General features: G+C 44.1%; 1 protein-coding gene across 1 annotated transcript in view; it reads left to right on the forward strand.

Moving 5' to 3' along the window:
* Positions 1-14,499, forward strand: part of kdm4b (lysine (K)-specific demethylase 4B) — a 49,592-nt gene that overhangs the window by 3,820 nt on the left and 31,273 nt on the right. The window contains exons 2-4 of the mRNA XM_012825361.3: positions 8,780-9,087; positions 10,814-10,989; positions 11,289-11,403. Of these exons, the coding sequence (XP_012680815.2) occupies positions 8,794-9,087; positions 10,814-10,989; positions 11,289-11,403 (585 nt within the window). The 5' untranslated portion in view covers positions 8,780-8,793. The remainder of the gene's footprint in view (positions 1-8,779; positions 9,088-10,813; positions 10,990-11,288; positions 11,404-14,499) is intronic.

Raw genomic sequence — 14,499 nt, forward strand, 5'->3', positions numbered from 1 at the left:
AATCAGCTAGCCTGCTACTGTAATGTCTTTAGCGTTAGCTAGCTATTGTTATTTAATGCCATCACAGGTGTCACCGTGAACATTAATATTCATGTTTAGAAATACCTTTTCTTCTTATACTATCAGGTTTGGGCCCATTGCACAATAACCTGGTGACCTAACGTTACAGAAACAAATCCCTTAAGTAAATTAGCTAATTTTGGGTAAAAACAACACTCACCGATTTATTGGATTCCATTAAGTTACTGCACAGGACGTGTCGCTCGTAGCCTCAGTAACTTCAGCATGATGATTTTCCTATGATGATGTTGACCATGGATAATGATCAAGATTCAAATTATAACTGAAGCAGTTCACTTAGGCCGCGTTCACACTTGACTTCTTTTTCAGAAAAAAGCGCTGCCTTCAGCGCCTTTTGAGTGCCTTTTGAGCGCTTCAGAATTCATCGATACCATGTGACATCACTGTGTTTAAGCGCCACCATATTTGTGTCCGACACAGACACATTACGGTCACAACCTATGGTCACAACCCACAGAAAGTTCAAAACGCTAGGGGATATGTTGTGCTGTTGAATGCGCCAACCCAGATATACAATTGTATTCTATTCCTAAAGATTTAGGGAATGACTGACCTGATACAATCGTGAATAATTGCTGTGTCTTATCAAAGCTATACTATCCTGAGCAAGCTACAGTGCTAATAGCTAACGAGCTGTTTACGGTAACAACCCACAGAAAGCTCAAAATGCCTGGGATATGTTGTGCTGTTGGATGCGACAACAGTCGCCAAAGAAAACCTAGATATACAATTGATACAATCGTGAATAGTTGCTGTGTCTTAGCACTCTACCGAGCAAGCTAGAGTGCTAATAGCTACCGAGCTGTTTCGCCCTTTAGCCACAACTCGTTAGCCCATATTGGCACTCTTGCCGGCGCAGGAGAGTTTCTGTACTCTTGAAATCTCCGGTTTATGGGGATGGATTATGTACAAGATAAATGTAAATGTCGGGAAAAGAAAGATGCTTTGCAAAAACACAGAGGGATTGCTAATCGCGAACGGGTAGTAGCATGCTAATAGTAGCTCAGACACCTCGCAAATCCTCTTACACGTAGTTTTCAGTTACAATAATATGGTTTTTGTATTGTACGGTGTCTATTTCTCGGTAACTTTCTAAAATTCTAAGCAAAAAAAAGTAAAACTAAAAACTTCTAGGTACAAATACGATGATCTACGTAGTTTGGTCCGCCATTTTTCTTTAACTAAGGTAGTAGGTTACTAGGGAAGGTACGCTGGTACCTACTCTCCTCATCCTGATTGGTCAGCTGTCAAAAAGGCGCTTGACGTCACCCAGCGCTTTTCTGAAAAGTTGAGAAAATTGAACTCAAAAAGGAGTCGGGAGTTGCGCTTTTTTAGAAGTTTTTAAAAGACGGCCGCTTTTTAAAAAGGCATCGTTCTTTTTGCTTTTCCCATAGGGTTGCATGTAAAAAAGGCGCTAGCAGCTGAAAAAAGAAGTCAAGTGTGAACGCGGCCTTACTCTGCAGTGCAAGAGCATGACTGGTCCACGGAGAAACTTTGTTTGTGCCTTGTGTTTTAGGATGAGTTGATGGGGTTTGACTGGTCCACGGTGTAACGTTTTTTGTTGGTTGTTCTAGGATGAGTTGAAGGGGTTTGTTTGATGGCCCCTGTGTGTTGCTCCCAGCTCAATTATAGTCGTGTCCCCTTCGGTGCTCATTTTAATATTTTAATCGTATCCCTCCACTTCTGTTCTGTACGCATTGGCACCTCTTCTGCCATGGTCAGGATGGTATTAACAGTGCATTGTTATTCCACAATACCTCACGGATTTTCTCTGGATTCAGTGCTTTATTGGAATTTAGTGAAAATGTGAAAGTTCTGAAAACCTTGACTGGAGTAGCGACAGTAACCAAGGGGGGCGGGACTTAGCGAAGGATCAATTGGGAAATAAAGTCTTATGAGTCTATGGACCACATGTATCAACTAGAGTCCGACTGATAAATCGGCATCCTGGAGTGCAGTTTATAAATATTATTTACAAGAATGACCTACAGAACATCTTTTAATAAAGGGTTAGGGCTAATTCAGTGAGGGCAGTTGCTTGCTGAGGAGCACAAGTCTACTTCCTCTGAAGAAAGCCATCCATGGTAGCATTAGCAGAACCAACAAAGCCAGAACTCATTTCAGCTCATTCGAATGCAACCCCCATTGGGCACACAAGCATAGAAATGAGTTGTAGAAATCTTTCGCGATATTGAAAGTATCAAATTCTCCGGTGTTCACTTAACTTGCCAGCCATAAACATCGCCATGACAACGATTCAAAGTTTAATTTAATTTCAATTCAATTGTATTGCATCACGGATGCCAACCCTGTGTTTGAGTGCACCTGCACCCAGTGTGCCTTGATAGCACCACCTGCTGGTGAAAAAGCATAATGACCTTTAAGAGTGTAGTCTGTGGTTACATATATGGAGGCGATTTCCTGCAAGAAAGGCATGCAGCAAACTTTTGTAGCATTTGTGGTGGCATCAGTGGGACCTCTGAATCATCATACACACATACACACATACATCCTAGCACACACACACACATACATCCTAGCACACACATACATGGCACAGTAGAGCTCTGTACGCCGTGTCTCACACCTGTGTGACGGGGTTACTTAGGCCGACACTCTTCTAGACAAAGGACCACGAGGCGAATCAAAGGTTTCTGGAGGTGTATTTCAAGGTGCTCCTGCAGGGAGTCAAAACCAACATCAAGTAGAGGCAGGCAAAGACTAAAGAGCCTCACAGTGTTACAGGTTAAATACCAGTCAATCATGGGAGGATACCTTGGGGGTGATAGGTCAACATTGGGGAAGGTTCTACAGGTCAAGGTTGGGAAGGGGAGGTGAGTGGGAGGGGATTTTCTTATGGAGGAACACACACAGGCCCAAAATGGTGGACAATGTGTATTCCTCCACCTGGGGCAGGGGGATGTCTGCTGGGGCCTTTAAACAAAGGTGTACTAAGACTATCAATAGACATGGCACACACACACACACAAACACAGGAGAACATGCCTGCAATGCAATGTAAGTCTATAAATTAATGGTAATATCAATTTCCATCAGTCCCCTATTTGAATATGTAAATATTCACATCTTAAGACTATAACATACAGCTACCACAGGTGCATGAGACTCCCCTCTGCCATGTCCACACCTATGCAATGTTTCTACGCTGGGGATTTGACCCAGAGGCAATGGCCTGAGCAGTAACTGGCTTGGAGGGGATGGCGGTGACTTTAATACAGAGACATTCCATTGTCTTGTAGAACGCTAAGATAACTGTGATAGCCAGGAAGACACTTACCAGGCCTGATACCGGTGCCCACACTCCCTTGGACGTCTCCAAGGTTATATGGGACGGGCATCAGTGTAACCTGAGGGCATATTCCGGCAGATCCAACAGTTAGTATAATCTAAAGTGTCTGCGCAGTCACCCACCATCCCAACAGCCAAGTTTTCATGGTAGCTATGAGCATAGGCAGGGAGGAGTGCCAAAAACAACAGACATAGGGGATAATTACTATGGCATTCCATGGCTGACCAGACGTCAAATAAATTAAAATATTTGGAAACAAAGGGAGTGAAATAGATGTGGGGAATGTGTCAGACCCCCTGCATTAAATGGAGGCAAATAATCGCGTCTCTTTTGAGGGTTGGTCACAAAAAGGATGTTAGCCCCTTTCTCTCACAGGCAGAAGCGAAACCTCTGTTCTTTTTGAGGGGAAATTCTTCTGCAGCTCTGTGTTGCAGCAGCTCTTATGTTAAGCTGTGAGTGATAGTTGCGCATCCACCAACCCAATTTACCAAAATATACCCTTTCCCTGCACAGACTACTATATTGACATATATGAGCCTAAACATTCAAGGGCAATTCAGTTCATGGAGTGGTAATGCAGGCAATGTCCAGATTGGAGAAGGGGTCGAAGGAAGTCCGTGGTTGATGGTAGGACCTCGTGTAACCGCGCCTTGGGTGCGACTGGGATGGTCAGGGGGTGTTGGTAGAATCCTCCTGGTCTGTGATGTGCTCTCGGGGACCCAGATGATGAGGATGGGGTCCGTTGCAGCAGCCTGGGTGCGACTGTGGCGGTCAGGAGGTGATGTAGGATCCTCCTGGTCTGCGATGCGCTCTCGGGACCCAGATGATGGGGATGGGGTCGGTGGCAGCAGCCTGGGTGCATCCACGTCCGGACAGTATCTGAGGAGACAGGAAACACGTGACAGTATGCGCAGCAGAGGCGTTTGGCAGAGCAGAGCACTGGTTGACACAGGCAGATTCCACAGGGTAATACAGTACATTTCAACGATAGACACAGACAACCCATGGGACATGAACATAATGACGAGCATGGCCATACCAGACCTACTTACACATCAGGTATGACCGTCATAAGTAGTAAGTTAGTACAAACATGCAACATTTAACATTTAGCCGGCGGTTAGTCAGGCAATCTCTTGGTCTGGGAAAGATGGTACCATTTAAATGTTGACTTCCCTGTGTCCACTAACACAGATGTGGGAGTGGCCAACATTACTGGAAAGGTCCCTTAAATTTTGCTTGGAGAGGCTTAAGCACGCCAATGTTCTGGACCATTACTTTATCACCAATGTTAGCTTTGTATTGACATTCCAGATCAAATTGATTTTATCATCTGTTCTATGCTGGAAGGCAAAAGCTTTGAAGTGGTCATTTTGGAGGGTTACAGAAAATAATTTCAGACACTAAGTCGGTAACTAATGCAGAGACGCCTATATTGACTGCTATGTCTGCTTGATCGTTCCCCTCTTGTTCATTGCTATTATTCACTGTGCGGTGGTTTTACATAGTGCCAGTTTGTGCGGTACTTGTGAAAACAATCGAGTCGTGATTTTGCTGGCGTGACTAATCGGTGTCTGTAGTCGTCAAGTCTGCCAAGTATCCCCTCTTTTCCAAACAAGGCCATAAGAAAGGACTGTGTGGAAAACATAATCGCTGTTATTAAATTTGTGGTCGGCGCCTGTTGATTAACCATTGTCACCTGTAGGATTTAATTCGTTCTAGCAAGGGGGCTCGACCATGGCTACCATCAGTGACACAGTAATTTCAGATAAACTAACCTGAACTTTGCGGAGATTCAGTTTGACTCCCGCAGTCGTCGATGGCTTTAAAAGTCGAATTAGGAGTTGGCACATCATGCACTTTGTTTGGGGATGCTATCAATAAATCATCACAATATTGCAGAATACAAGAAGGTGCACACGAGTTAACAACACTAACAACTGACTTCAGCGACAATTTGATGAATATGGGGATGGATTCAGCAGTAAACGGCAAAGAATGATAAGACCGTTAGATATATCTAAGGCTGAAAACATAATATGACTGTAGACTCGTTAAAAGCGCGGAGGGGTCAGGGAAATGTGTGACGATCAACGTGTGGCTGGGGGATGGAGCTGGAGCGCCCACCGATGCCACGTTAGGGTTGCGTTTACCTATATAAAGGGGGAGGTGGGGGGGTCAATTTCAGCGACATCAAGCAAAATCTTAGCTTCACTTTGATGGAGAATATCATTACCTATTATGGACCCCTCTTGGCAGGGTCCGGCCCAAAATTGCAGAAACCGTGGGGAGATGGGGACTGAGTTGCTGTAACCTGGCCATCTAAATTGCGCAAATTGAGTGTTCGTCAATAGTGGGTTTACATGTATCTCTTACCGATGGCTCGGTATGCACGAGAAAGCTGTCTTCCGAGGAGAGCTGGGATATGGGGACTAAAGAGTACTACCTCTGAAGCAGAAGTCACTGATTTTATGCTGGCTGATCTTAACGTTCATAGCAGCAAAGAATTCGCGCATTTGTTCCATAAGCTTAGCATCCCTGTTAAAGGCCTGTCTACGGTTTGAATTCCGCTTATTACGGTATCCAGGTATCTTATCAGGACATTTGTTAACCCAGTGCCCCTCCTGTTTGCACCCATGGCAGTGTCCTCGCGTAGGGGGGTTGCCATGCGATGTGTTCCCTGCGGGAGTAGACATGGCAGAAGGGGCTGTTAAATTTGCATGGGGATTGGGGACGTTACCTGTCCACCGCAGCTATGCGTGTGGCCGACACCGTTTGATAGTGCCTTTTCTCAGCTAAGCTGATATCACCTCGCTGGCCCCACTGTATGAATTCAAGCCATCTGTTGATGGGGGTAGTGTGTTAAAAAATTGGAGTCTTAAGTTCAGAATTAAGCCCAGAAACTGCAGTATGAATCACCACATCAGAATCCAGGGTCACAGTCCAATCGCCCTTTACCTCACAGTAATGTCTATGGCGATCTTCAAGACGCTTAACATAATCAAAGAATGCCAAGCACTTTGAGCTGCATTCTTTTGCATGAAAGGTGCTATATAAATAAAGTTTTGTTATTATATTATTATTAATGGTTCTTTCTCAGCATGCCTGACTGCATATAAATCAACAAAGCTGGCAAAGCCATTTCCAGACGATTCTCGTATTATATCTTTGAAATCTTTAAAACAATGATGATATTTTGCAATAGACTGTGAGTTTGAATAAGTGTTCACAGTTGGTTCGTGTCCCTGGAAATATTGAACTGGAGCGTTCAAAATCTGCGGACCAGAAACAATGCGCATGGGAGAGCAGAAACATTACAAAAGTTAGGGGCATAGGCGGGAGGTGGAGTAGCGTCTGATTGAACAGCGGCAATTGAAATACCAGCACCCGCGGCTAGAACAGGGTAGCCTACAGAAGTGGACTGTTTGACTACCCCGTCCAACCAACCGGCCCAGTTCTTTACATCAAGCAACAACGGCGGGCGATCTTGAACCATGTTCAACAATCCCCAATATTTGGTAGTGGACTCCACAACTGCATCCAAATGCTGCTCTGCATATCGGTTTGCCCGTTAATTCCCATTAACACACCATTTTGCCTGATTAATCAACATAGCACATAAATACATTCCATATTTTGCCTTTTTCTTCTCGCATTTTAAATCAGACCACCACTCCAAACTCCGTCTAACGCCCCAGATGGCCTTCCAGCCATCTTTTATCATCTATCACATCTTTTCTTTTGGGTCTCCAGAACAAAGCGCGCCAAAGATACAGTAGTAGCAGGGGCAGTTTTTAAAGCAGCCATATTAAAATCAGACCAAGATTTTGCTTTGACCAGACAACAAAGTTAAACACAACACAGCAGCTTGAAACAGACCGCCAAAATATTGATTCGCTGTGGTCGTAATAATAACAGTATAGGTCAATTTAGCGAACGGGACTTTTTCCTGTGTGCAGAAAATCGCTTGGCAGATGAGAGCTCTCTATCACATTCGTACAGGTCCAACTAGCTACCCCGATTTGAGAGGTTTTTCGATGGAGAGACTTATCTCTGTTTTGTATGGCGCGACAAACCCGGAGCCCACCGAATCTCTCAGACACAGTGTATAGTCTAGACACTAGCGCCTCCCAAACTAGGGACGGCTGCTGCTGTGCTTTGTATAACACGCGCTACCCCGCCTAAGGACAACGTCCGCCGCTGTGCTCGTAAAGCACGCGTCTACAGCGCTGAAATAACAATTGTAGCGGGACTACTTGGAATTCGATGCCTTTACGCCGTTCGCCGTAGCGCCGGATGTGTAGAGAGTAAAATGTATCTTTCTCGACTTAATATATATCTAATCCTCTCTGTCTCTCACTCTCAAACAGTTTTCCGCACACGAGAATTAGCGTAAATCGCTTACCTGTCCCGTTCACAATGCTTTAGCGTCGGCTTGGTTCCCCTTTCTGTATTCAGATAGATTTAATATCTATACCAGCGCGAAGGACCATGTGACGGGGTTACTTAGGGCGACACTCTTCTAGACAAAGGACCACGAGGCGAATCAAAGGTTTCTGAGGTGTATTTCAAGGTGCTCCTGCAGGAGTCAAAACCAACATCAAGTAGAGGCAGGCAAAGACTAAAGAGCCTCACAGTGTTAACAGGTTAAATACCAGTCAATCATGGAGGATACCTTGGGGGTGATAGGTCAACATTGGGGAAGGTTCTACAGGTCAAGGTTGGGAAGGGGAGGTGAGTGGGAGGGGATTTTCTTATGGAGGAACACACACAGGCCCAAAATGGTGGACAATGTGTATTCCTCCACCTGGGGCAGGGGGATGTCTGCTGGGGCCTTTAAACAAAGGTGTACTAAGACTATCAATAGACATGGCACACACACACACACAAACACAGGAGAACATGCCTGCAATGCAATGTAAGTCTATAAATTAATGGTAATATCAATTTCCATCATGTGTGTTAAAGTGACGTTAGGCGCTGCTGCTGCTGACTGACTAGTCTCTCCTTTTCCCTTCTCTGATTGGGACTCGGATCTCTCCTCTGGTCTCTCTCCTTCCCCACTCTGACTCAAGTACAGGAGTGATGCTCAACAGTTACTGTAGCCCAGTCAGTGAAAGTAGCTTGGCTGAAAATAAAGCACTTTCTTAGAGATGTGTTAGAATGGTGCCTTATAAATGCACGTGAGATGTGTTAGAATGGTGCCTTATAAATGCGTTAATGAAAATAAGAGTATGATAGCAAAGCTTTAGACACAGAACTAACCTCCACCTGAAACCAGACTAAAATACTCCATCAGTAATCCTAAAACTGTCTCTGTTTCTCTCTCTCTCTCTCTCTCTCTGTGTGTGTGTGTGTGTGTGTGTGTGTGTGTGTGTGTGTGTGTAGTACTGCATGCCACCATGTCTCTAGAGTCCCCTGTGGCCCCACTGGAGTCCAGTATGCCCCTCAGCCTGGAGTCCAGTGATGCCCCCTCCCCCAGCCCTGACCCTGCGCCCTCCCTCTCAGAAACCCCCAGCTCCCCCCCCACCCTGCCCCCCTCCTCACCAGGTGCAGTCCCCTCCCCACCCACCCCGGTCCCAAACGCCGCCTGCAAGATCATGACCTTCAGGCCCACCATGGAGGAGTTCAGCGACTTTGGAAAGTACATCGCTTACATGGAGACCCAAGGAGCTCACCGCGCTGGCCTGGCCAAGGTTCGCACACAAAAGCACAAGTGCTCATCCACTTCTTCATATACACACACTAGGGCTAGGTGGTATAGAACTTTGAGGTTTCATGTGTTGCGTAGCAACCCATTACTTGCTGACTTCAAATTACATTGAGTCTGTTACGTTGAATGACCGGACTACTTGCGGAATGATATGAAAGACGTGAATTAGAAACACAAAACCCGTTGCCAATTTTCGCAGCAGTGAATATAAAGAAATTACAGACCTGCAAACGTTGGTGGCCCATTTAAATCAAAGGAGCTTTTTTGAACATTCTGAAGAGCCGTATAATACGATACACAGTACAATTTTTAAGCACATGACCTGTAAGGACTGTCATGCCTACTTGTTGAGTAATCCTCGACTGTTGTGAAAGATTCAATCTACTGAAAAATATGGACTGAAAAGTGTCTAGTGTAGCCATTTATATGCAGATTCTGTTGCATTTTTCTCAATGAAGGTCAAATATTAGTAGTTAAAGATGCACTATATCGATAGTTTAGATTTATTTTCAGTATTTTAAAGTGAACGAGCTGTGGGAGCACAAGAACAGTGAGCGTCTAGCAGCGATATCATAGACATATATGTCTATGGCGATGGCACGTCGCAGCAATGGGCTGAAGCGGTCAATGGGGCGTCTGTGTAATGGCTTAATTTTCTTATTTTGATATGTGGCCATATAAAACAATGTTTTTCTCATCATTATTGCTTTAACATATGAACAAACATTGAAAAGAAAGTTTTTAACACTTGATTTAAGTACATTAAAGAACCACTGAAAGCCACATAAGCACTGGACTAAATGCCACTACATGCACTTTGTTTTAATCTTACTATTTAAAGATTCAATGGAAACGTTCAGTACAAAGTAGGCCTATACTGGCCACTATTGCTTAGGCCAATAGCCTATTGAGGCAGTATTGTTTCTGCACCTTAGTGTTCTTAAGGGTCAATAAATAAATGATCATACTGTATAGCCTATGACTGTGGACACATTTCGCCAACGCTGAAGTGTCCTCTTTTTCACAAACTCAAATCTGGTCACCCTACGTATAATAAACCGTGTTATATACCGTAACCGTGATATAAAATTACAAATACCGTGATAGAAGATTTTGGCCATATCGCCCACCCCTAACACACACACACACACACGCACACACACACTTGTGCCAAGCCAAGTGCCAAGCCTCATAGTGTATGAGCCAAGGGCCCCAAAATAAGGTCGTGACTACCACTTGGGGGAACAAATGCTCAATAGGTACTGAAAGCTATGTATCTCCTGGATGATATATATTTTATATATATATATATATATATATATATATATATATATTTATTTTTTCCTGGGTTAGGGTTACCCTATTTTCAGTTTTCTTCTAAATTAAAGAGCAAGTTTAGGGGTTTCATAAAGCTACTTGGAAATGTAGTATACCTATCAATATCATTTAGTTATGGGGACAGATATGTACTTGGTCTACAAGGTTCTGGTCAGTTTGGCACATCTCAAAGGGTTTTGTGTCGGATACAGCTCAACACATCGAGCACATTTTTATTTACCCAACATTTTAAACTTCCACTGCTCAAAACAAATAAGATGTACATCCAACTGATATTAGTCTTCCATCTGTGAAACGTTCCTCTGACTGTTCTTCTGATTCCAGTTCTCCTGCTCTAAACGTTCCTCTGACTGTTCTCCTGGTCCCTGTAGGTAATCCCACCCAAGGATTGGAAGCCACGGCGCACTTACGACACCATCGAGGAGATGATGATCCCCGCGCCAATCATGCAGGTGGTCACCGGCCAGTCTGGCCTCTTCACCCAGTACAACATCCAGAAGAAGCCCATGAGCGTCGGAGAGTACCGCAAACTGGCCAACAGCAAGAAGTGAGGCAGCACTGTGTGTGTGCGTGTGTGCGTGCGTGCGTGCGTGCGTGCGTGCGTGCGTGCGTGCGTGCGTGCGTGCGTGCGTGCGTGCGTGCGTGCGTGCGTGCGTGCGTGCGATAGGAGTGTCACTGTGTGTTCTGTTCCGATGGGGGTAAATCTGTGTTTTAGGCACTACACTGTGTATCTCTCTCTGTGTGTGTGTGTCTGTTATGCTTTGATGGGGGTGTGTATGTGTAGGAACTAAAGTGTATGTGTGTGTATATTCTGCTCTGATGGAGTGTATCTGTGTGTATGTGTAGGTATTGTACCCCGCTACACAAAGACTTTGATGACCTGGAGAGGAAGTACTGGAAGAACCTGACTTTCGTCTCGCCCATTTATGGTGCCGACATCAGCGGCTCCCTCTATGACCCAGTGAGTCTATGTGTGTGTGTGTGAGTGAGAGAGAGAGTGTTTGTGTGTGTGTGCCAGAGAGGGAGAGAGTGCTTGTCTGTATATGTGTCTGATCGTGAGAGAGAGAGGAGGGTGTGTGTATGTTTGCGTTGCGGGGGAAGGGTGTGTGTTATCAGTGTAAACACGTGTTAGGGGAAGTGAAAGAGAAAGCTTGTGCACTGTGGTAATGTTATCTGTTGAGTCAGTCAGTGTGTTTACATGATGGTATAATTCGAATCTTTGCTTAGTCGGACTATGCTATCTTTTGGGGCAAGTGCTATTATCCCAATATACATGGCAGTGAATAAATCGAATCATTGGCCGAAAGCATGTCATATCCGATACGATAGGTGGCGCTGTTTTCATTACAACTAGTGGTGATACAGCCCTTTCCGCTTGACCTCTTCACCACTACCAATAACAACAACAGTTGATTGAGCATGAATCGCGTCTGTTCATCGGTCCAGAAATGCGTGTTGCCTCTTCGGTTGTTTGTTTGTTTGTTTGTTTGTTTCTGCCGGGCCGATGTGTTTATAAGTTACATTATTCAAAGGTGAAAGATAAAAGGCGAGAGAAACGCACGCACATTCACACACGCGCGCAAATAATGGGTTACAGCCTAAACGCATTGCCCTTCTGCCAGTTGCATCAAATTGTTTTAGTACTTCTTCGCTGTCGATTTCCAAATCTGTGTGAATATTCATGAGAGCAAGTCCAGTCAGTCTTTTTGTAGATAGATACAAGACCTTCAGGACGCAATGAATGTTTGGGTAGAAATTTGCTGAACTTTCCAGGGCTTGATAAAGTTCACTGCGTAACTCATTTAGCTGTTTCCAGCTCTGTATCTGCATCGTCAACGCTGGGCATTAGTTGTCTGTACTCCGATTTTATAGTTTCCCCATTGTTATAAATATGCGTTCATGATATATTTTTTTTCTTCTCGCGTAGCAGAAGGTAAGCACAGTGCATACGGCTGCATGCGCCACTGGAACTCTGTGCAATTAATACAATACATTATAGGCTAATTGATACAATATCTCCTCGTTTGAGTGTGGTTGTTTGAGTGCAATGGGAGTGTATGATCGATGTTGTCTATAAAGGTATTTAGGTAAAGGTATTTACGGGAAAATATCTCGATCCACCTGTCACGTCTCTGTCTTTAGAGGGCAGCGCCAAATAACCGAACAAAACTCAACTCACGCTTGCCTCACGGGCAAAATACCAAATTTCATCATATTTGATGAAATGAAGGACAAATTAGTTGTGAAAAGTATCACCGAGTTTGACAGGTATTGGTCAGGTAATAGCCGAGTGACAGCTGATTTGCTTTCTGATTTGACAGTACTTATTCGTGGTTTTTTTCAGCGCCAGATAACTGAACAAAACTAAACTCACGCGTGCCTCGCGGGCACAATACCAAATTTCATCATATTTGATAGAATGAAGGACATATTATTTGTGAATAGTATCACCGAGTTTGATAGGTATTGGTCAGGTAATAGCCGAGTGACAGCTGATTTGCTTTCTGATTTGACAGTACTTATTCGTGGGTTTTTTTCAGCGCCAGATAACTGAACAAAACTAAACTCACGCGTGCCTCGCGGGCACAATACCAAATTGCACCATATTTGATAGAATGAAGGACATATTAGTTGTGAATAGTATCACCGAGTTTGATGGGTATTGGTCAGGTAATAGCCGAGTGACAGCTAATTTGCTTTCTGATTTGACAGTACTTATTCGTGGGTTTTTTTCAGCGCCAGATAACTGAACAAAACTAAACTCACGCGTGCCTCGCGGGCACAATACCAAATTTCATCATATTTGATAGAATGAAGGACATATTAGTTGTGAATAGTATCACCGAGTTTGATAGGTATTGGTCAGGTAATAGCCGAGTGACAGCTGATTTGCTTTCTGATTTGACAGTACTTATTCGTGTTTTTTTTCAGCGCCAGATAACTGAACAAACCTAAACTCACGCGTGCCTCGCGGGCACAATACCAAATGTCATCATATTTGATAAAATGAAGGACAAATTAGTTGTGAATAGTATCACCGAGTTTGACAGGTATTGGTCAGGGGAGACGGCCCAGTGTTCCGAAAGCCCGATATTCCGAAATCTCAATATTCCGAAAAATAGTCCCCCTGGCAAAATTTAGAAATATTTTAAGTGGCACAAAACACACACAGCATTTCGTTTGCACAGCAGAGCGGAGACGCTCACCGGGCTATCACGCATATAAATTTTCCTAGGCAATATTTGTTAACTTAGCCTACTCTGGTTTTGAATATGGGGTAGGCTACCACTCATGCGAAGGAAATCACCGGCAGATTGTCGCAGGACATTACGCAGATCTTGTCAAGCACTGACAAAGCATGCATGCGTTGGCAATCATAAAAATATTTTTGTATCATCGCGATGCAAATGCATGTGTGTATAATAATATTCTGAATTCAAGTTAATGCTTGTGAAATAAAGGCATTTATATGTTTATGATTGTGTGATTCATTGGGATGTGCATGTGGGCTATAGTGGTTCACGTTGCTGTACTCACAATTTCGGAACAGCGGGCTGTCGGAAAAATGGGCTTTCGGAACATTGCCATGGAACCTTGGTCAGGTAATAGCCGAGTGACAGCTGATTTGACAGTACTGCTGTTGTTTTAAGCAAATAAAATGTGGAACGTCCTTATACGTGTTTAAGGAGGGGTTGTAAAGGTGCTCATATCTTCGGACCTCTTCTGTTATGTTTGTTCATAATCAACAAGAATAAGCTTGTGAGACAGTCTGCAGGATATTCATAAAAAAACGTGTCATTAGTATGAACAGTTGAGACAACTTATCCCTCTTTCGTCTTCTGGGTCACGACCTGGCAGGGAGAGAGGGAGCATGCGCAAAGACGCAAAGTCCAGTTCCTTATCCAATTCACCGTTACATGCCGCAATAGTCGAACTATCAACTGGATCGGATCGAGTTATCCAGGGGTGTTAGTCCGACTATGTCCGACTACGATCCGACTAAGGTGCTTACATGAAACGGATAATGCGATTTCAGTCCGACTAAGGCAGTTATTCG

This window comes from Clupea harengus, chromosome 10, assembly GCF_900700415.2.
Source record: "Clupea harengus chromosome 10, Ch_v2.0.2, whole genome shotgun sequence".
NCBI lineage: Eukaryota > Metazoa > Chordata > Actinopteri > Clupeiformes > Clupeidae > Clupea > Clupea harengus.